At 40.9% G+C, this 23,395-nt stretch overlaps 1 protein-coding gene across 1 annotated transcript in view; it reads left to right on the top strand.

Moving 5' to 3' along the window:
- The first annotated feature begins 3,682 nt into the window (after window positions 1-3,682).
- Window positions 3,683-23,395, top strand: part of LOC139719019 (scavenger receptor cysteine-rich domain-containing protein DMBT1-like) — a 40,622-nt gene continuing 20,909 nt past the window's right edge. Inside the window, exons 1-10 of the mRNA XM_071630460.1 lie at window positions 3,683-3,865; window positions 8,618-8,938; window positions 10,458-10,790; window positions 12,284-12,604; window positions 15,309-15,635; window positions 16,569-16,889; window positions 20,158-20,481; window positions 21,386-21,709; window positions 22,255-22,393; window positions 22,990-23,171. Of these exons, the coding sequence (XP_071486561.1) occupies window positions 3,751-3,865; window positions 8,618-8,938; window positions 10,458-10,790; window positions 12,284-12,604; window positions 15,309-15,635; window positions 16,569-16,889; window positions 20,158-20,481; window positions 21,386-21,709; window positions 22,255-22,393; window positions 22,990-23,171 (2,707 nt within the window). The 5' untranslated portion in view covers window positions 3,683-3,750. The remainder of the gene's footprint in view (window positions 3,866-8,617; window positions 8,939-10,457; window positions 10,791-12,283; window positions 12,605-15,308; window positions 15,636-16,568; window positions 16,890-20,157; window positions 20,482-21,385; window positions 21,710-22,254; window positions 22,394-22,989; window positions 23,172-23,395) is intronic.

Genomic DNA, 23,395 nt, shown 5'->3' with positions numbered 1-23,395 from the left:
CGCACCCTATATTTTGCACAAAGTTATGTGTTAAAGGCATGATTTATCATTTGCAGATGAAACAAAAACCCAGCATTGGTGCGTCAAAATAGGAACAAGTATAATCAATGTTAAGTATTGTTAACTGTACAAAATGTGAACAATAGTTATAATAAAAATGTGTCCAGACTAAACCGTCTACAATTATGTGCAGTAATTAGAAAAATAGTGTATCTCCTTGCGTCATTGCAAAATATATATATATATATATATATATATACAGAGTATTGTATATATATATATATATATATATATATATATATATATATATATATTATGGTAAGATGTTTTGTGATACAAGTGACCTAAACGAAAGTGATGTCTTGAACATTTTTTAAAATCACTACTCCCAAATGTGTACAAGACCTTGCACACTCTCACAGATATCCCGGATACTTGTGCATTACACATCACATGATCTGATATATCAGGGACGTGGAAGAGAAACCTCCCTGGATATATCCAGCAAGTGGAAAACTTTGTGCCTGCATAAGATCATGATATCTATCATCTCTCTTCGTCTGAAGTAGGCCTACATGTCCACCTTTGGTATATGGAAGTAGCGCTGATCATAATAAGAAGGGAGCAGGACGGAAGGAACACAAGATGAGAACGAGATGAAAGAAAGAGAGAAGGAAGGAAGGAAGGGGGGAGGGTGAGGGCGGACGTGTATGATACAAGGAGGGAAATTCATCGATAGACGATCGTTTTCTTTATGGACTCGTTCGCTCTCTTCGTCTTCTCTCTCTCTCCTCTTCTCTTCGTCTCTTTCCGTAGTGACCTCCATGTGAACCTCCTCCGTTGCCCTGTGTCACAACGTCCCATCTCTCGTCTCTCTTCCCCTGTCCCTCTTGAATACCTTTCGTCTTTGTGCTCACAAAAACAAACGTGTTAAATTTCAGCAGCATTTCACAACGGGAGATCCCCAACTTATCCCGAGACCGGGCCAGGCAGTTTTCGGGGGATGACCACAGAGCAGCGATGGTGTTTATTTTCGGAGGATCGGTAACTCGTGGTCTCTTTCCAGTTGAGTTTGGCAAGAATTATAAGTCTTTTGATACTCCAAGCAGTCATATGTGCCGCTGTTCCGAAGGTTCATTTACACATGGGCTCGTTATTTCGAAGATTCGTATTTCCGAAAATGAAATAATAATTTCAAAGGTTTGATAGTACGCACCTTTTTATTCATTTATTAATTTTTGCGTTTTCTTTTCTTTTCTTTTTTTCTTTTGCTTCGCGAACCCTAGAAATAACGAACCTTATTTCATTTTCGGATTAACGAACCTTATAGGAAAAACGAACCTTTATTCATTGTCGGATAACATAACTTGGAAATAACGAACGTCACCCCAATGAACAACTTGTACCAACAGAACACTAAACGCAGCAAGTTACCATGGCAACAAGTGAAATTATGGCGTCATCATCGACCACGCCGACAAACGACAGAAATATAGTTGGTCAGAACAAATTGAACTGAAATTCAATATTAGGAGACAAGAAGCTCACTTTCAAATTGACGTGTAATAAACTCATCTTTAAGCGCTCAGAGGCCTCTTTAGCATTATGCTGCTGTATGCTCTCAGACGTTCTACATTATTGTCATTATCATTCCTATTCTAGTATTGTAGTTATCATCGCCTTAGAATCTTGAAAAATTCTGTAGGTTTCTATCGATTTCATACCACTCTCTGCCGGAGATGTTTCATAAGTACATGCTTGTTGCCATTTACTTCATAATTTGTCAATGTTTGGTGTGTATATCCTGTCCTTTTTTAAAAGTCACATCGTGGAAATAAAAATGGAGTGAAGCGAAACAAAACAAAATCTCAGTCAGACAAGTCTGTGTTCATTACGCGCTGTGTTGCCAAGGAGGTAGATTACCCATTGCATCATCAAAATATACCGAAACAGCGAGAAGGTCATTGCTCCAAAAGACGAACACGTGAGTTCACCAACGCGAGTCAACTTGCAGGTGATTGGTACTAGTACACGGGAGGTCAAACGGGGTCATTCAACCTCCGGGTCAGGTACCAACTGGTGCTGGGCTACTGTAAAATCAATTGACAGAATGTCAAAGGAGATAATGATGCCAAAGAGATGGGAGATGGGGAATAGCAACATTAACATTATCGTCTGTAAAAATATAATAATAATGTCATGTTGATCAAACCCCATGAAGCCATTCATAGGAACTAAAAAACAACAACAAAGGATCCATCGAATATCGTAACTATCCAGATAACACTTTACTAACTTTCATGTATAAGCTGCCATTACAATCACGATATCTATTCCCTGGATAAGTACTCGTTTTTAATAATTCAAGAAACGACACTTGCCTTGAACATGTTGAATAGCCATCTCTACCAGACGGATTCATGCCAGTTTCCATGTTGTTGGAAACTGTTAGAGCGCGATTCAGTGTCCTACATTGTAAATAATTATGATCTACAAGTTGCTGTCCACGAACCTCAATGTTCCGCTAAATTTTAACCCATGTGTGAAGATGTCTGACTCGCATAAACATAAAAGATCTAATGGTCTCTGCCCTCCGTTTTGTTGCGATCTATAACCTGACCACAAATTTACACAGCATCCTAATATACAAAAAAAGGAAAGTTCTATAAACGACCTTGCATAGTATACCTCACTGCTTCTATTTTCAACATCTTTAATATCTGCTCATGAAGGTTTTTTTTTCTTTGTGTGTTGAGGCATTGCCTGAAGGGGCATTACTCATGCACGTTCCTCTGTAGTTATTCGATATAAGGGCCTAACCCATGCCAGATCATGCAAAAATAACATTATCATGCCACGTGTTTGCTGTGCCAGTTTGTATCATTATTCCCATGAATGGTTATGATTATGACTACATAACAGGTCATAAGTTGTGAAGTTGTTCAAGTCGTAATTTATGAACCATCATTGTTCAAAAGGAAAGCAAATAGAAAAATAATTGAACAAACAAAACAAAAAAAGATCAAAACGAAATCAACAGAAGAAAACACAAATAACAAACAAACAACATATACACAACAAACAAACAAACAAGCAAACAAATACACAAATAAGAAATTAAAAAAAGTATATGAAAAATGAGAAACTTGACAATAGCTGACAGTTATCTTTCCATACCAGAACACTGATCACCCGATCACTGATTTGCTCCCCCTGCATATGAAGAAACGATAGTAATATTACACTAACTTGTCGTTTGGCCTTTGCGGGTGAGGTGTTGAGTGCAGAAGGTTCCAAAGTGACCCTGCCAACTCCCCCGCATCGACTTTCTCGAGAACCCGGGTGCGTCCCGGAACTGCTTTTGGGGGATCACTATACATTACAAACGCTGCGTGTGACACGAAGAAACACCGGATCTCAGGATATAAAACTCGGCTTCGTCCAGGGAGCGGGTTACTCTTCACCTTACTATCAAACAATGGAAGGTGTTGGCTGGTAGGCTCTGCCCAGCAGGTCGGTGAAACCTACTAACGCGCATCCAGGTTCTTACATCATTCAACCACCACCAAATACTCATCCTCGTCGTCATCATTGTCATCATCATCAATTCAAACGTGACTGCTCGTCGTGTATGAATTACGCTTATCTCCCCTTGTTATTTTGTAGTCCGTAGACGACGATTGCTCACCAGCGTTAGTTCTGAAAGTTGAATTTTACAATCAAGGGAGCTTGCGATCACCGGAACGAACGATGACGATCTCCAGACGATGGAAGGCTGTCAATCTCTTGAGAATATTCCCCATGTCTTCACTGTTTCTTGTTATCTCTGCTGAGCTTTCACATCGGCAAACTCGTCAAGTTGGAGGTAAGACAAACTTATATCAAAAGAAACAAATAACAAACATGAAGGGAGAACAGTGGTAGTGTAACGCGACCGTTATTTATGTTCGTATCAGGGATAGCTCTTCTTACAAGACACGTCACTCCACAATTAGGAATCGATTGAACACCAATTTAACTCATAAATGTGGTTTAATACATAGAGTAATGATAATGGAGCCAGTAAGCAATTACAAGCTTTTCTTATAACATCACAACATACATTAAGAAACTTCTCGTATCACCGGCATGTCGAACTATCTTAAGCTCATAGTGTACCACTGTATAAAACACAGTTTTGGCCACTTCACAGGCCTCTAGCGGTTCATGTGTCAAGCTTAAATGCTCAGAATCGTGAACGTGCATTTGTTTGTGCACTTTAACTTAATATTTCATCCATTGAGGGTACTACAGGATCATTTTATACACAATTTTTGGGTGACATATAACATGACAGAAATCAATATCCGATATTTCCATGCAGAGGATTATTACAGTCCTTTGGAACTCTTTTTCCTGTTCTTACATAATACCGTCAGGTCCCAAATGTGTTTGACTACTCCCACAACATACAATCCATATACTACAAGAATCTCATAAGAGGGATATGACATTAACCTCACTCGTCTACATTTATATACATTATACTACACATTTGTATAGTACAACGGGGCTCATACACAATAATCAGTGATCATGTAATATAATTATAAGGCACATATGACTCACATTCTCATAGAGAGTCCTCCACAGTCCACGCGGCAGATTTCTATACTATCGCCGATGACTAGTGTCAAACATAAAGCTCTCCTCACCGCGGGACCGGTTCAGTGTTGGGGATCCAATGACACGAGATTCACGCGACTGGCGGCACTCTGCGACCATACACCAATGCACTTTCACTTGGGTTGATTAGCTCCGGTAAACAGTACAAACACAGTCATAGCCATCCATAAAGCACATACTTTCCATTTCCATTAACTGCGATTCCGAAGTAGGACACAATTTCCAACGTACAGCAAGCAGGATACAAATGGTGAAGACAATAATTATAACGTGATGTGCCCACACATCTTTCACACATATGATGATTAGGGACGAGTATAGCGAAAGAGAGCAATGTGATTTTCTAGTCTCAGGTCTGAAGGGCGCTTATATACAAGCGATGTCTTCCGAGGTAGTTTCTCCTTCCTTCGCCAGTTCACAAACCAAGCAGGTCGGTAATCACAAATAAACCACCAGAAACTATACAGTACAGGTATAATAATGACATATTTACAGGTCGAAGCCACTAGTTATAGACTCCTTTCAAACAGAACCACCCCACGTTTCTTGCACTGACATGCTGCCTCACTGGTACCAGAATTAAGAGAGAGAGAGTCTCGATACTTTACATCTGTTATATATTCTCCAGCCCCAGTAGTCTCCATCCCCTTTTCCCCCTAAATTTTCCAAGAAAGACATAAAAGATAACGACACAGCACTCTGCACTGCCCTCCACCAGTAGAGCGATGACCACAAAGATAAACAGGAAGGAAGATAAGAGACAGGGGGGGCTTTAACCACAGCTCAGGCAGGGGATGGGCCGAGAGGGCTAGTCCTACTGCTACGAAAACAAATCATTAGTGTTTTAAATGGATGTAACACTGCTGAACTACAAAATATGCTCACTTATATACACTATGTACAACAATGTTGCAAGAAATTTCATAGAGAGGTCTACAAGAGCGAGTATAGAAATATATTGTATGCATGCTGCTGCATTGGCTGTCTGATCAGAATTGTATCGGTATTTCCAACACTAACTTAGCTATCGACAGACTTATTTTCTCAAACAATGTGAATGCAAAGGGGACATACTCCTTGGAGGGCACAACCAGATATAACCCTTCTTTATTACTGTGTTACAGTAGTAATTATGATATTAATGATAGTAAGGACAGTCATCACTGTGGTTATCATGTAGATGATAATAATATCATAGTCGTTAGCATGGTCGTCATCAATGTGATTACCTCAAAATTATTCGTAATGGCAGAAGAGGATGATAGTCGCAGCATTAGACAGAAAGATCCGTCTGCCCAGAAGAGTCTTTTTTTTTTGGGACGTTATCGCTCTCCTCCGGAGACATCGGAGGGGATTCCGTGAAGCCAGAGGCAGTCTCGGCGGAACATATCCCCGACGACCAGATACAGACCGATCTTTCGATCAATCGCAGCATGTATCTAACTACATCTTACAACGCACTATCGAAATCTGCGGTATGATTATAGTTTACGAGGACAGAAAGTCAAACACACATACAGGTACACACGAAATCCTTCTATTGTCAGGAGTACTGTGAATGATTTTGAACTTGTGCAATATCTTGTATCGACTGATTTTTCTATGAAAAATACATAAATGAAAAAAAAAGAGATAAAGTAGGAGCTTTGAAAAAAGAATAATCCGTCATTGCTTTAAACAAACAACAACATTATAAAATCAAGGATTCGTTTTGTCAATAATCTTGTAAATTAATGTTTTTCATCCCCTCAAAGCGTTTGAGAAGGAATTCAAATTTTTTTTTTGAAATAAAAAGTGTAAGCTTCCTCCTTTCTCCGCATTGATACTGTAATTCAACATGTCTTCTGAAAAAGGTAGGCCTATTTCATTTTTTTTAAAAATTATGGTAGCGATATGAAAATACGCAGAATCATCTTTATAATTATTTTCTTTGATTGTTGTCCATGCATGACGTCACAAAATCTTGCAGTCTTCTCATCTAGCAACGGGCAGCACCGAGATTTTTATTTTTTCAAACTCATAACTAATATGAAGGAAAGTTTATCATACTTAACCGATGTGTTCTACTTAGTGATATTGCTGCAATTACTCAATCCGCATTGCATTTGTGTTCATTAACCTTTAACAAGGTGATAGCAGTGTCTCCATAAGTGATGGCGCCCATGATGATCCATGTTATTATAGTGGAGCCTGCAGTACTTGTATACATAAACATTGCTTGGCGTGATCCCTTACTTAACTTGGTCTTTAACCCTTTCTGTGGGATTTTCTGTGCCACTATCGGCACTCAAAGCAAACAAAGCAGAGGCGGATCCAGGAATTCCGTAAAAAAGGGGCGCCTATACAAAATTAAAGGGGGAAGAGGGCGCACGCGCCCCCATTTTTTTGTTTATATCTTTTGTTTTAACAACAACAACAACAACAACAACAACAACAACAACAACTAAAATAAAGGGGGAGGGGGCGCGCCCGGATCCGCCACTGCAAAGGGTTAATGTGACAGTATGTTTTCTGGCACTCCCCCGTTTCTACGCCTCGTGAGGTAGTTTCGAGATCAGCCCAGTCCTGTCACAGCTAGCTGATGCTACGATTATTGGCTTATAGATACAATTCCCACCCTAAAGAAGCAACGAACAGATTTGCTGTTTGTGTGCAGGCCAACGGGAGGCTTTATGATAATGATAATGATAATGATAATTTTTATCTATCCATGATAGCCTCTTCAGTGTTGCCACAGCGCTACCAGAGGTCCCTGCCACTATCATTACCCTATAGATGTAGCGTTGCCAGGTACCCATTTATACACCTGGGTCGAGAGGGACATGGTGGATAAAAACATTTCGTCCAAAAACGGAGTAATGGGTTTTGTTCAGTTTGGGCGCAAAAGTGTTGTTTTACTCACTCTACATTGAACTCATGAATGAATGATCAACGCAAGGTTATTAAAAACAACAATAACAGGTCAACAACAACATGGCATTTTCCGAAAGATATTTTTTTTTCTCACTACGTCATATAGGCCTATTCATGAGAAAAGCTCTTTGCATTTCCATCAGCTATAGATCTAATTCTAAATCTAATCGCGATCGCCGCTCCCCACCCCAGCATCACAATCAGGCCATTATCCCCCAAAAAGTTTGGTCTCAGACCCCAAGAAAAAATAGAAATTAGGGTGTATGTTTTGATGCAAAGCATGCCATGCTGGTATTCTTTTCGCAGGACATTTTCCATCTGCGTTGCACGTCCGTCATGCTGCTTGTATTACGTACTCTAGCAGACGACGCTATACGCTAAGCACTGGTTGGCCTTGTACGAGTGCGAGCACGAGTGAACATTCCATACATCAGCAATGCACAGCACACATTAGCACACATTGCGAGAATTATGGGGACCCGCAAAAGAGGTGCAGTTCTATTTCGTGGTGAATGCCATAATAATTGTCGAAGTTGCTCAAACTTTGAAGAAGGTCCAGAGTTGTTCTGGGGTGTCTCTGTGCTGTGGCACAGTCAGGTGAGTAGTTTGCTTCGTAGTTTGTACCAAATTACACACTGCGTATCAGTGCGTAGCAGTAAACTTTTAGTTCTACATCAATGATACACATCAGTCCCACACGTACAATTACAAGTAGGTTCTAAGTGGTGATTTGAAAGCAACTACACTGCATGCACGCACTGGGATAGTCTAATAAATCGTATTAGAAACTCACAGCAAATTTTACACAGTGTCCCAGTAGATATCTACACACCAGCTCATCACGCCATACCACACACTGTACGGTTGACCACTTGAGAGGGAGGACCGGTGGTGCTATTTCTAGTGGGTACACATGAATCTTGCCTTGTGCCGAGATTGCGATAAGCCTGCATCTTTTTTTCAACAGTATTGTATTCTGTATTTATTATAATGCGGTGCTGATATTGATGTCAGGTCATGAAATGATTACCATTTTCAGGTGCGGCCAACATCCGTCTCGTCGGTGGCTCCAACGCCAATGAGGGTCGCGTTGAACTATTTGTGAACAACCAGTGGGGAACCGTTTGTGACGACTTGTGGGATCTCAATGATGCACAGGTAGTCTGCCGCCAGCTGGGCTTGGGACGGGCGAGCCATGCTCCATCCAACGCTCACTTCGGCCAGGGATCTGGTCCGATCTTGCTAGACAATGTGCGGTGCACTGGAAGAGAGTCATCCCTGCTTTCATGTCCGCACCAGGGTCTGGGAACACACAACTGTGCTCACAGGGAAGACGCTGGAGTCATTTGCGGACAAAGTGGTGAGCGTACATTTGAAAAAGGGAATAGAACTAGCCCTCAATCTTTAAAAGTATCTGTTTCCTTTTATCTTTGAAAAAAAAAAATATACCAGAAATGCTCAGAATATCCATCTCCCATTAAATCGCACATCTTGTACGCAGTCATCAATATCTTAAATAAAGATACTATTTTATGGAATAATTTGAATTATAATTTTCAGGATCAGTAAGACTGTAAGACAATTTAAAAGATTATATGAACAACATCTTTTTGATGCAATTAAGTTACAAGTTGATGAATAGTTAAATATGGAGGGTTTTTTTTTGTTCTTCTTTTCTTTCATATCTACACGTATCCATTTTTTTTTCTATTGATTTCAAGTTGTGAATCTTATCGTATTTTGCATTCATGTTTGTTTCAATCCAGTTACAAATGATTATAAATGATTACACATATTTCATCACAATATTTCTTCAGGGATCATTTTCAATAAGCCTACTGTGTGCTTCTCATGATTCCGCCTCTATCATAATTGACACCATGTATTTTTGTTTGTTTGTTTGTTTGTTTTTAATGCAAAGTTTGACAACCAATTATGAAAGTGGAAATAAAATGAAATGAAATGAAAATCTATTTATCCACATTTAACACGTACTGAAACACCTGAAAATTAAACCTAACTTGCATCAGCTCTCAGAAGATTTTTAAGTTGCCAACATGTTATTTGTTTTCTCTTTTCTCCATTCACATATTTTGCATGGCGTCAACCAGGATGAATAAATTGAATTTATGAACATTGTTAAACATACGTTAGATCTATTTACGCTTCTTATCATTTTCAGGAAAGGTTTATTAGTCCCAACAAAGTAACATCAATTAAACAGTTCCATACGGGAACCTGGTGGCCTATTGTATTAAGTCTATGGGGATTCAGAATTCAGTATGGAGCAGGTTAAAAACAGTACAAAAACATCAACAAACAATTGTGACATACTTGTAAGTAATGTGACATAATCATTTAAATGCATGGCAAATTTTTAGAGCTATTCTTAAATGATATCAAACTTGACATCATCCCCAGAGTGTAATTAGCAAATTTGGCATTTTAAAACAATCATCATGATTTATTACACAACCCAAGGTATGTATTTCTAATTGTGCTTTTCTACATTTCAATTTGCTCCTTTATTCTATAGCTATGCTCTTTGAAAAACAAAACAAAACATACAATCTGTTTTGAACTTGCACGACAATCTTAACTTCATCTGAAGATTGGGAAAACTGATGTTGTCAATTCACTATGATATCAAAATAGCTTTCTCTTTCAGTTCTATGCAAAGTTTCTTGGGATGTGATGTTAGTGACTACTTTTCCATGTCTGAAATGTTATAGAATATAATTAGTATGGTATATGAAGAGATTGCTTAATCATCATCGTAACCCTGACAAAAGCCAATGATTAGATTTCTCTCTCATTGTAATAGAGCTTTTGTGTGTTGAGACCTTTTCATTTTGCATCCTTGTCTATTTCAATAATAGGTGGAATCAACATCCGACTTGTTGGAGGTAGTGATATCTACGAGGGCCGTGTGGAGGTATTCATAGGCAACCAGTGGGGTACAGTATGCGATGACTTGTGGGACATTAACGACGCCCGTGTGGTCTGTCGCCAGCTGGGGCTCGGAGTTGCAGTGGAGGCACGGTCCCGGGCCCACTTTGGCGAGGGATCGGGGCCGATCTTGATGGACGACGTTCGGTGCAGCGGCAGCGAATCTTCCCTGAGGGACTGTCAACACCGCAGACTACACAACTGCCATCACAGAGAGGATGCCGGAGTGGTGTGCTCACGACCCGGAGGTGGTAGCAACCCAGGTAGGCTGCCGTCACTGGATGACTTCAAGTTTGTTGCTAGTGCTGGTGTTGTGGTGCTATCTCAACAGGCAGCAATGGTGTTGGAGCGAGATATGAAACAGTTGTTTTGGACCTGGTAAGCACCAGCACCAGCACAAACAATGAACTGGAAGTTGCTGATATTAGCACTCACAGCTGGTCAAAGGGTTGGGCTGGCTGATGGCAAACAAACAAACAAATAATGAAGTTATCTAAACAACATTTCTGTTGAATAAAGGTAAGATATAATTCAGAGGGGCAAGATTCAGGTGTAGAGGGAGACAAATTGAAGAAACTCACATCTGAACATTTCTGTTGATATAATTGCATATAATTGCGACAAAATTTGATCTCAATACAACACCAGGACTCTGACAACATTAGATCACAGAGATACCTTGAACCGTTTCCAAGATATGAAGAAAAATTGCAATTCTAATACTTTCACTTGACCTTTGACCCTTGACCCCGTAGTCCAGAATCTTTCCTAGAGAGACTCTATCTGGCAACACATATCATTATATATCAATGATTAAAGATGACCAAATCCACCTAATTCTTGTTGTGCCACCATGGGCTTCTTGTTGGATAGAGGTGTATTGTGACACCTGAGTGAGCTTGCTAACTTTACAACTAGGCCAAGTGTGGATAGATCACTGCTTACTGCTGAAAGGGCTTGGCAAGTTAAAGGGATGGTACAGTTTCGGATGAAATTGGGCTTAAGGTTTCCAATGTTTTTAGTGTTGATTTTGTGCAATAATGAGAAACATCTTTTGAAATATGAAAGAGTATGTAATCATACGCATTTGACAAAAAAGTTAATTCGACAAAAAATGTTTTTGAAATGGCTGAGATATCCAAAGCAAAGCAATCCTAATAAAAGGTCAGACCCCCCTTTTACATGTATTTGGATCATTTTGTTTTACTTTGTTTTGGGATATCTCAGCCATTTCAGAATCGATTTTCATCAAATTAACTTTGAATTCCTCTTAGAATTGCCTGCTCTTTATTATTTCATAAAGTGGTTTTTAAGTATTCTCGCAAAAAGTCACAAGCTGAATCCTTACCCTAACCAATACTGTACCACCTTTAAAGCTGAGTGCCAGAGTCCATAAATGGTCAATGATGATTTCAACCTCTTATTATGCATCTGTTGGACTGATATCCATGATAAATGAGATTCCATCTGTGTTTGCAAGTTGCACTGAATGTAACCGCCATTAAAGTATTGGTTGTCGTGTGCTGTCAAAAGCCTCATTTATAGATAAAATGGTTGGATAGTACCCTGTGTGTCAGACAGTTTTTCATTTTCTAACCTGTTCCATACGGAAGCATGATGATCAGTGTATTATTAGTCAATGGGGATTTTGGATTTCAGTATGGATTGGGTTAAATGTTCTTGGATGGTGAGTGCTTTACACAGGTTGCCACTTTGACAGACTCTCTGTCTCGTTATGTTTTTTTTTTTGTCCTAGGAGTTCGACTGGTGGGAGGGGCCAGTCGCCTAGAAGGTCGTGTCGAGATGTTCCTGAACAACCAGTGGTTTACAATCTGCGACAACACCTTCGACCTGCAGGATGCTCATGTTGTCTGTAGGCAGCTAGGGTTTGCCAGGGCCTCCTCTGCTCCGGGCGGAGCACGCTTTGGGCGGGGCTCGGGGGGCATCATTTTTGACTTCTTGGACTGCACTGGTTACGAGAATTCCTTGCAAGAGTGCTTTTGGCCTGATTCCGAGATTCCTACTGCGTGCGGACACGGTGAAGATGCTGGTGCAGTCTGTGTCCAGGCTACGACAGGTGACACAGACTAAATGCTCTCTCCCCAACACACAGTTGAACAACATTGTGCTCCCAGTTACACATTATGAAGCAAACTTGTGCAATATACTGAGGAAATATCGTTTTTTTAAATTCCACTTCTTTGATTCGCTTGCTATTTGACTTGTTAGAGTTTGAAAATGTTGAACCAAGTTTTGCATTGGGTCAACGTTTAGACAAGGGATTCAGATGACAAGAAAAGCTTCTTTTTTTTGTTTGTTTTGTAAAACGTGTTGTAAAATAAGATTATCAAGGAACATGTTTTTTTTTCTTCAAAAAAAAAAAACCTGCCGAACAATTCCTCTTAAAGGGGATGGCTAGTAACTGATCAGTGGGAATTAGTGGGAATGCTGAGGGATGATTGTTCCAATCCTTGTGGGATTCATTTAAGAGTACATTATATATCTGTTCTTGTGTGAAAATTATTTGCTTCAGAATGGTCTCATATTCAAGTAATGTGCAGTTTAATGTTTCCAGGTAAGCGTCCCTGGTCAGTGACGGGGCATTAATCTGCACATTACTTGAATATGAGACCGTTCTGAAGCAAATAATTTTCACACAACAGCAGATATATAATGTACTCTTAAATGAATCCCACAAGGATTGGAACAATCATCCCTCAGCATTCCCACTGATTCCCACTGATCGGTTACTAGCCATCCCCTTTAAAGAAATTTGAAATAAAAGGACTTCCTTCAAGTTTTGCTTGAAAATGATGAGATATAACTGAAAATTGCTGACATCATTGTCATCATCATCAACATTTAGGGTCTATTTTTTTCAACTCTTTTGGAGTGGACAGTTCATTTCCTTGATGATTCACCTCGGTGGTATGCCATCAGTTGGGTCAATGTGGGCGATATTAGATTCTCTTCTGTTTTCTTTGATTGTTTATTCCCATGTCTTGTGGGGTCTCCCACATGGATTCCTCCCAGTGACTGGGAATTTTCATATTCTCTTTGAGACAGTTTGTCTTTTCTGCTTCATCACTGGCCCTATCCTTAGCAGGCTTGTTGACTGGAGGTAGTTTCCATTTTTCTTTCTATCACATAGTGATGCCCTGCACATCCATCTGACCATCCTTACCGTATCTAAGCCTTTTCAAATAATTCTACACTGGACAATTCATTACCTACGCCTTACTACCATAGGTCATGCATTTCCTCACATACACATTATACGTCGTCCCTCTCACAGTTATTGGTGTTGCCCACGAAGTGAGGAAGGGCGAGAGCTCACAGAACTTCATCCAGTCACTCTGAATCCTTGCAGTCACAACTGCTTTTTCAGCTCCTTTTGCAGCAAACATCAGAGAACTTTTGCTACACGATGGGAAGACCAAGAGGACGCGGAACAGTGACAGTCCTGGCGCTTGGACTCCCATCCCCATTTCTAAAAAGCAGTTTTGCTTTTCTGTGTGGAAGCAGACGCAGCAATTTTGGATGATGTGTGAAACGTAAACCGTTCCGTGGTGTATGACCGACGCACACGTCAAGATCGCTGATTGGCTGGCTGCTCAATCTCGCAATTTTGCTTTCCCCAGGACGGGAGATTTTTCAGATTCAAGCATGCCCTGAAACAAATTTTACACATTTCATTTTCACAGTGGCCGTGTTGTGCTTGTGGAAGTTCTCTTTTACAATCTCCAAAGTTGCAGAACTTATCCGCAGCCTCAAACTTCCTGCCCCGGAGTTAAGTCCATTTGCAATTCCACTGGTACCTCTCTGCCATAGGCCTACCACGTCCTGGCATCTCAGTCAGATAAGAATATCTTGCTTGCTGCCTAAAGACTACCAGAGATTCTGCTACATCGATGGTGGATCCAGTTTGTACAGTTATTGCATCTTAAAGAGTTTACGCCATCACCTGAATAACAAATTCCACAAGGGTATTCTCCTGTTTTCTCTGTCTCACTTGCATCAGGCAAAAGATGTTATGACTTTGGACTTTCCAGCATTCAGTTTCAATCCCTTATCCTCCAAGGCAGCGTACCATGAAGATATCGTTACTCCTGTGCCCTACTCCATATTTTTAATGACTGCCTGGCGACCATGTGGAATGTCCGATTTTTGCTTTGTTTTTCTTTATCCTTTTTTTCCCCCTGAAGTCTTGTGCAAATTTTAAAACTGAATTTTTGTTTATACCAGACATACTTACAAGGGGGTCACTATGTCGATTAGTATGTGCACGTCATTAAAATTGCTCATTAGAGTTTAGTGTAATTGATTGTGGTGGCAGTTGTGAAGATTTGTCGGGTTCAAGGTGACAGGATACACATGATTACGTGAAAAGTTAATTTCAATTTTTTGAGTTTTGCGAATGCTTTTTCTAACAATGTCTAAATGGTTGAATTCATCTTTTTTTTTTCTGTGTGCACTTTAGTTTGCAATTGAGATAAATGTCAACAAATTCAGAGAACTGCATAAAATTTCATAGATTACATCGAAGAGGTTTGCTGTATCAGGGACAATTGATGATATCAGAAAGTATGGCAGTACCCATGGGTCCTGTTAATATATTCTTTTACATACATTTTCATTTTAGTATAATGTAGATCTGAATAGTGAGTATGAAGTAGTAAATTGCATAAGTACACACAAGAAGCTATTGATGTGTAATATCTTAATGCTACGTGTATGGTGGGTAGCTGAATGTATTTTTGTGTGTGCGTGTGTGTTACCAGGACCTGGGGTGAACATTAGGCTGGTTGGGGGCTCAAGCTCCTCTGAGGGCCGTGTGGAGGTCTTCCTCAACAACCAGTGGGGTACGGTCTGTGACGACAACTGGGGTATCTCCGACGCCAGCGTTGTCTGCCGTCAGCTTGGCTTCTCCGGTGCTGTGTCGGCCACAACGAGAGCCTCGTTCGGCCAAGGGTCGGGGCCCATTCTACTGGATGACCTTGGATGCACAGGAAGCGAGTCATCCATTGACCTTTGCCCTCATGGCGGGGTCGGTTCACACAACTGTGGCCACCATGAAGATGCTGGAGCAATATGTTCAAGAGGTGGAGGTGACTCAGCATTTTCAAATTGTCATGTTGCAGCATTGCCTGCAGGTCATGTGTGATCAAGTTACAATATGAATGTCATACTGTAAAACAAGGAATGTTCGCTTGCATTTTGACCCCTTTCCAGACGGGAACCTGGTGGCCTGTGTATTAAGTCTATGAGCATTTCAGAATTCAGTATGGAACGGGTTAATTTTGCGAATTTCACGATAGTCAAGATTCATGAAATAAAAATGCACGCGAAAGTTTATGTCTACACTTTATGCATTGAATGTGAGAGTTAACTCACAAAAATTTCATGCCACAAAAACGGCCGTCAGCTCCAATTCGCAAAAATTTCATGCCGCGAAAATATCATGTTTTACAGTATGCAATATTGGACTTTTTTTTCAGGGTACTTTAACCCTAAAATTTTGCTCAGTGCAGGCTCACAGTGGCCGTGTCGTGCTGTGAAAGTTCCCTATAATCTCCAAAATTAAAATTGCAGAACTTGTCCACAGCCTCAAGAGTTCAAGTCCGTATGCAATGAGACTGGTACCTCTCCACCATACCTCGCCCTGTCATCTTGCTTGCCACCTGCAGACTATAAGAGATTCTGCTACATCAATAATGGACCCAGTTCATGTAGTTGCTGCATCTTAAAGAATTTGCTCCAACACCTGAATAATAGACTCCACAAGGGTGTTCTCCTGTTTTCTCTGTGTCACCTGCATCAGCAGAAGATACCATGACTTTGGACTTTCTAGCATTCACTCAGTTTTTATCCCTTCCCTTCTATGCCTGCAAACTATGAAACTATAGATTAATATTCGTGTTCAAGATTTCTCTTGTCCACTCCTATACTTAGGAGGATCTTACTCCTATACCCTACTTCATATATCTTGATGCTATGATGGGTGGCTGAATGTGTTTTTGCATGTGCATGTGTGCTACCAGGGCCAGGGGTGAACATCAGGCTGGTCGGGGGCTCAAGCTCCTCTGAGGGTCGTGTGGAGGTCTTCCTCAACAACCAGTGGGGTACGGTCTGTGATGACAACTGGGGTATCTCCGACGCCAGCGTTGCCTGCCGTCAGCTTGGTTTCTCCGGTGCTGTGTCGGCCACAACGAGAGCCTCGTTCGGCCAAGGGTCGGGCCCCATTCTGCTTGATGACCTTGGATGCACAGGAAGCGAGTCATCCCTTGACCTTTGCCCTCATCGCGGGGTCGGTTCACACAACTGTGGCCACCATGAAGATGCTGGAGCAATATGTTCAGCAGGTGAGGTGAATCAGCATTTTGAAATTGTCGTGTTGCAGCATTCCTTGCAGGTAATGTGCGATCAAGTAATGAATGTCATACTGTAAAACAAAGAATGTTTGTGTGCATTTCAATTTCGCAAATTTCACGATAGCCAAGATTCGTGAAATTAAGATGCACGCGAAAGTTCCTGTCTACACTATATGCATTGAATGTTAGAGTTAACTCGCGAAAATTTCATGCCACGAAAAAGGCTGTCAGCTCCAATTCGCAAAAATTTCATGCTGCAAAAATATCATGTTTTACAGTATGCAATATTGGACTTTTTTTCCAGGGTGCTTTAACCTTAAAATTTTAAAGTTGTTTTAAGTGCTCTTTAAGGCTACATACACCATGTAAATGTAACATTTGCCTGAGCTAATTGTCCCCGCCGAACGAGTTCGAGCAGGGGACTATGAAACGGGCTCCGTACGTGTGTGTGTCCGTGTGTCCGTCCGTCCGTGTGTCCGTCCGTCCGTGTGTCCGTGTGTCCGTGTGTGCGTCCGTGTGTGATCAAAATCTTCAATTTGCTACTTCTCTGTCATTTATGAGCCAATTTTGATTCTGTTTGCTTTATATGATAGCACTACATGGGAGCTTTGAAACTTCTACACAGAATTTCAGTCGTGACCTTTGACCTTGACCTTTGACCTATATTGTACATTTTGCTACAAAATGCTACTCCTTCGCCATTTCTAACCCGATTTCGATTCCGTTTGCTTTATGTGATGGCACTAGGTGAGGGCTTCAAAACTTCTACACAGAATTTTGACCTTTGACTTCTTTGACCTTTGAACTTGATTTTTTGACCTATATTGTACATTTTGCTACAAAATGCTACTCCTTCGCCATTTCTAACCCGATTTCGATTCCGTTTGCTTTATGTGATGGCACTAGGTGAGGGCTTCAAAACTTCTACACAGAATTTTGACCTTTGACTTCTTTGACCTTTGACCTTGATTTTTGACCTATATTGTACATTTTGCTACGAAATGCTACTCCTTCGCCATTTTTAACCCGATTTCGATTCCGTTTGCTTTATATGATGGCACTAGTTGAGGGCTTCAAAACTTCTACACAGAATTTTGACCTTTGACTTCTTTGACCTTTGACCTTGATTTTTGACCTACATGTTATATTGTGCATTTTGCTACAAAATGCTACTCCTGCGCCATTTCTAACCCGATTTCGATTCCGTTTGCTTTATGTGATAGCACTAGGTGAGGGCTTCAAAACTTCTACACAGAATTTTGACCTTTGTCTTCGTTGACCTTTGACCTTGATTTTTGACCTATATTGTACATTGGCTACAAAATGCTACTCCTTCGCCATTTCTAACCCAATTTCGATTCCATTTGCTTTATGTGATGGCACTAGGTGAGGGCTTCAAAACTTCTACACAGAATTTTGACCTTTGACTTCTTTGACCTTTGACCTTGATTTTTTACCTATATTGCACATTTTGTTACAAAATGCTACTTCCGGCGGGGACATATGTTACGCACCGCGTAATTTCTACTTTTCCTTGTTATCTGTATCTTAATGCTAAAGATTTGATAGGAAGACATCACCAACAATACAGTTTGATCACTGATATCACTGCAAAGGATAAGTTGTTACTTGTACTCATTTTACAGAAATACACCTATAGGAAATTGGTCTCGATTTTACTCTTAACTCTTAATGTGCCAGGCCCAAAACCCCTAACGTGCCAGAGGTTTTTACCTAAAGCTAGAATGTTTCGAAATTGGATCGACAATGAAATTTAAAACCGCCATATCTCTGAAACTATTGACTGTTTTGAATTGAGTTCTACACAACATATATCAAGAAATGTTTGTTCTTTCATGTCATGTAGTCAGTTTGCCATAATTTCTATCTGAACCTGAAATATTGCAGAAGTAATTGATACATCAACAAAATTATTAGAAATTTTTGTGTAGTATGGAAAAAAAGAGTCAGTCGCAGTTTTTCTTCAATAGAACGCTCCCTTGACTCTGTGAGAAAGTTTTAGAGCAACATCTCCTCTTTCAAATGATAACAAAATTGCCTTCTAGAATTGTATGATTCCAAAGATACTAGCAGTTTATTTTGTCTTAGCAATTTCTCTTTCTGCCTCAGTAATTCATTCCCAAATGTGACTTCTTTAGTCCCAGATCCTGTATTTGCAACTGAAGTAATGTCCCTGGCCCTGGAAGAGTGTCTTTTGTCCACTTGAGAAGGAAGAACCTACTAATCCTCCTTTTGTCTCAGCAGACAGGGGGCGGGCGTATTCTATTGAAATCGGCTGGCCTTTGTCCGCGCGTAATTCCTATGCTAGCGTGGGGGACGATTAGTGACGCTTACCAAAACAAAAGGATGAAAGACTTGACCGCCGAACGAAAGCTGACCCTCTTTCAGGGACAAAATCAAAGCAGCTTCCCGCAGGACAGCATCCAAGTGGAACAATGCGAGTGGAACCGCATAGACAATACACGCAGATTCAATAGCATACACACGCGTGGTTTACCAATGAGACTTTTGGTCCATACACATCTTGCGGAGGGTGCGCTCACTGCGGATTTTCCCGACGTGAAAAAAATACATCTAGCTGAAAAATCATGTATTTACTCAAAAATTTCCAATGTAAACATGGTCATATTTTCAGTGGAAACGATGGTTATACTAATCAGCTACCAGTACATATCATTGGCAGTTTCTTGGTGTAACACATTACGGTACCACAATAACTTAAATGATCAATGCTTTTCTCGCTCTTCTTAGTCGCCGATCGGCGACCATGGCACGTCAGGACTAAGGTCGCCGTTCGGCGACCATGGCACGTTAAGAGTTAAAGTAAGTTGTGTCATGCTCCTTCCCATAAATTACCATGTAAAAATGATAAGATGTTGAGTATGATATGGTCAAAGCAAATAAATGTTGGCCTTTTGATAGCTGCTTAATCCCCTGAAGACAATATCTATATTTTTTTTTTTGCAACACAATGTTAAGATGACTACGTCCTTGGACTCGATAGTTGGAAAGACTTTTCCCCAAATATTTGAATGAAATAGCATTCAGACAGTTTAATCATATTGAAAGTTATTAATGCGGAAATCCCATTGTAACTTTTTTTTTTTTTTTTTTTTTTTTTGGGGGGGGGACATACTGTATACTCGTGACTAGTCTCCAAAGGTGTGATAAAACACAGAAGACGACCCCGATGCCAAAGCTGCCTCATACATGCTTGACTTGTTCTTCTGCTTGATAGGAAACGCTGAAGTTCGAATTCGCCTGGCTGCTGGGCCCAGCTCTCACGAGGGGCGGGTTGAGCTCTTCATCAACAACCAGTGGGGAACCGTCTGTGACGACGGATGGGACATCAACGATGGCCATGTTGTGTGCAGGCAGCTGGGTTTTGAGAGGGCTGTTTCGGTGTCGGGCACGGCCCGCTACGGCCGTGGCTCTGGCCCGATTTTCCTTGACGATGTCGGCTGTACCGGCAGTGAAAGCTCCCTCCTTCTGTGTCAAAACAGGGGAGTCGGCAGTCATAACTGTGGTCACAGTGAAGATGCGGGAGTTCTCTGCTCAGTCGGTAAGAGATTTCAGAAATCTAATAGGTCCTTGCCATCTGCAGATTCAACACCGAGCACCAAATTTTCCTGTGGAGAAGGATTTTATTCAGACAATTAATCCCTGTTTTTGTCAAGAGAAATCTTGTTAATCAATCCAATTGTGAATTAGTCTGGTTTTTTTGTTGTTGTTGTTGTTGTTTGCTGCACAATAAAACACATTCCAAGTTTCGTTGGAAAAGAAAATGTAGGGAAGAAAAAAACTTATGGATGAGCAGGACTTTATTACAGGGTTTGGTTTGAGTTATGATAGATGTATGTAAACAAAGTATAACTTGTAAGTCGTGAAGTAATTTATTGATTGATGAACAAAGGGAAACAAGTTCATGATTTGTTACTGCCATTAATCTGATGAAATTCCTTATATTGTGAGGATCAACATGATGAAGAGACAAAAATGCAGATGATGAGGTAGTCACATTTTCAATATTTTCTTTTATGATTACTTAGCTGTAGAGAAAAATAAGATAAAAGGATGCCAATGGACTATTTTCTAAAGACCAACTGTAAATTTGTTATATTCAAGGTATTAGTGATTGGTTTATGTTTGTAGATCCCATAGGATTTGACAATCTAGAATCATATTAAACCAGTTTTATTATATGCAGATATTTGTTACTTGTTCAGTCTCAAACCTACATGTATGCTTGTGTCCTTGCTTACATCTTTCTTTGGTGATACAGTGTACATGTTGGTGTCTTTGTATCAATCGTGCACTTTGTACCTGTGGTTGTCTTGCTAATGAGCAAAACAGCAGAATCACTGTAAATGCTGAGTAAAGCACAGATGGTGTTTTGGCATTCCAAGTGAGGAGAAACTTGGCAAACTTTTCATTTCATACATTTTTGTTGTTCGTTTGGAATGCAGGCATGTCCCCCGCGAGCATCCGGCTGGTTGGGGGTGCAAGTGAGCTGGAGGGCCGTGTGGAGGTGCTGTTGGGAGGTGCCTGGGGCACCGTGTGCGATGACTCCTGGGGGCTAGAGGACGCCAATGTGGTGTGCCGCCAGCTGGAACTCGGACCGGCCACACGGGCCTGGAGGCAAGCCCACTTCGGCCGGGGAACGGGAAGCATTCTTCTGGACGATGTCCAGTGTAACGGCGACGAGGAGACCATCGCTGCTTGCCCTCATGGTGGTATTGGCAGACACAACTGTGGTCACCATGAAGACGCTGGTGTAACATGCACTCGATGTAAGCTTAATGGCTGGATTCGATGTACTGTCTCCAGAGTTGATAAACTAGAACATACAGCAAACAAGCCAAACACCATTTCCTGTATGGGTGATGGGGCATATACCTATGTATTTGAAAGGTTTCCAAGAAGTATGAAGGAAAATCTGTCCTTCTTTATTATTTCTTAAAAAGAACTTTGCAAAACTAAATTATATACAGGCTAAATCGTGTTTATGTGCCATTCATTTTCTTTCAAATCTATCTGTTTATCAGTATGTACAAGGAAATATTTGTATGTATGCATATATTTATATAAAGTGTAGATGACATATTTGTCTGTGCTGTCATTTTCTTGTACAGCGTATGTGCCAAAGTCAGTGTTTTTCATGATTTAGCCAATAGATGGTGACATTACTTGTACTCAGCAAAGTGAATTTGCCATTATTGTCAGTTACCATATGGCCTACGTGTATCTCTTGAGGCTAAAGCAAGAAAAAAGCCCATGGGGGGAAATGAGAGGCACAGATTTTGAGATGTCTTCTGTTGCCATGGTTTCTCCTCAGCGTTTGGAGAGATCCGTCTCGCTGGTGGCTCAAGGCCCAATGAGGGACGCGTGGAGGTCCTCTACCGTAGCAGGTGGGGCACAGTGTGTGACGATAGCTGGGATCTCCGGGATGCAAGTGTTGTCTGCAGACAGCTTGGGTGAGGGAGCTATGTCTTGATGATATTTTTGCTGTTTTCTCATCGGTGTTTTTTTTCCCTCTCCTCTGGGGTTGTGGTTTACTTGAGCATTAGTACTGTAAGTGTTAACAGTAAGCATATTTTGATTAAATGCCTGTTCCCAATGGCATTTATGAAGATTTGTGTATGAATTGCACACAGAGTTGGTTTATATTCACGAAACATACCCTATATTCGTGAAACATACTTATATGGTTCGGCAGATCTCCGCACACATCCGCAGTTATCTGCAGAGGCACGTTTTTCCGTTGCCAGGATTTCTGAGCTGCACAAAATTTTGGTTGCGGATGTCTAGGGAATATAAACCAATTTTGTGTGCAAGTCATACGCAAGTCTTCCCAAAACACCATTGAGACCGAGCCTTAAAACCATGTGAAATTTTTCTTCTGCTATCATCCTTTGTCTATAGAATTGTACTAACGCTGTGAAGAATGGCCATAACTGAAGACCTTGCAGCAACAGTTTAAAAGATTGCAATATGGATTAATGTTGTAGCAGAAGAAAATAGACGAGTACGATCAGATTTGACCTGATATTGCTTTCACTTCCTCATTCAGCTTTGGCGATGCGGTCTCGGCGACCAGCTCTGCATCCTTTGGCCCGGGGACCGGTGACATCGTGCTGGATGATGTGAACTGCGAGGGGTCGGAGGGAGAACTGGTAGACTGCTCCCACTCGGGCCTCGGAGTGCATAATTGCGCCCACAGCGAGGATGCAGGTGTCGTCTGTGATCTTGACGGTGAGTTTCCATCACTTTTGCATATCAAAGTGCGGTGCTTTCTTGGGTGATTGGCAAACCTGTCGATTGGCAAAGTTAACTGGAAATTAATTGTCAGTCAGTAGTGATTACCCTCTAATCCCTGTTGTGTTGCCATGTGGTACATGCTTCCAATCATGCTAACATTGAAAAATTTTCTTCATGGAAGACACAAATTGTCATTTTGAGACTCCTGTGATTATGTT

The sequence above is a fragment of the Diadema antillarum genome, unplaced genomic scaffold (assembly GCF_040938485.1).
Source record: "Diadema antillarum isolate AM-2024a unplaced genomic scaffold, OU_Dant_1.0 scf00000103, whole genome shotgun sequence".
Lineage (NCBI taxonomy): Eukaryota > Metazoa > Echinodermata > Echinoidea > Diadematoida > Diadematidae > Diadema > Diadema antillarum.
Note: the sequence above shows the minus strand (reverse complement) of the source record. Positions and strands in the feature narration are given on the sequence as shown.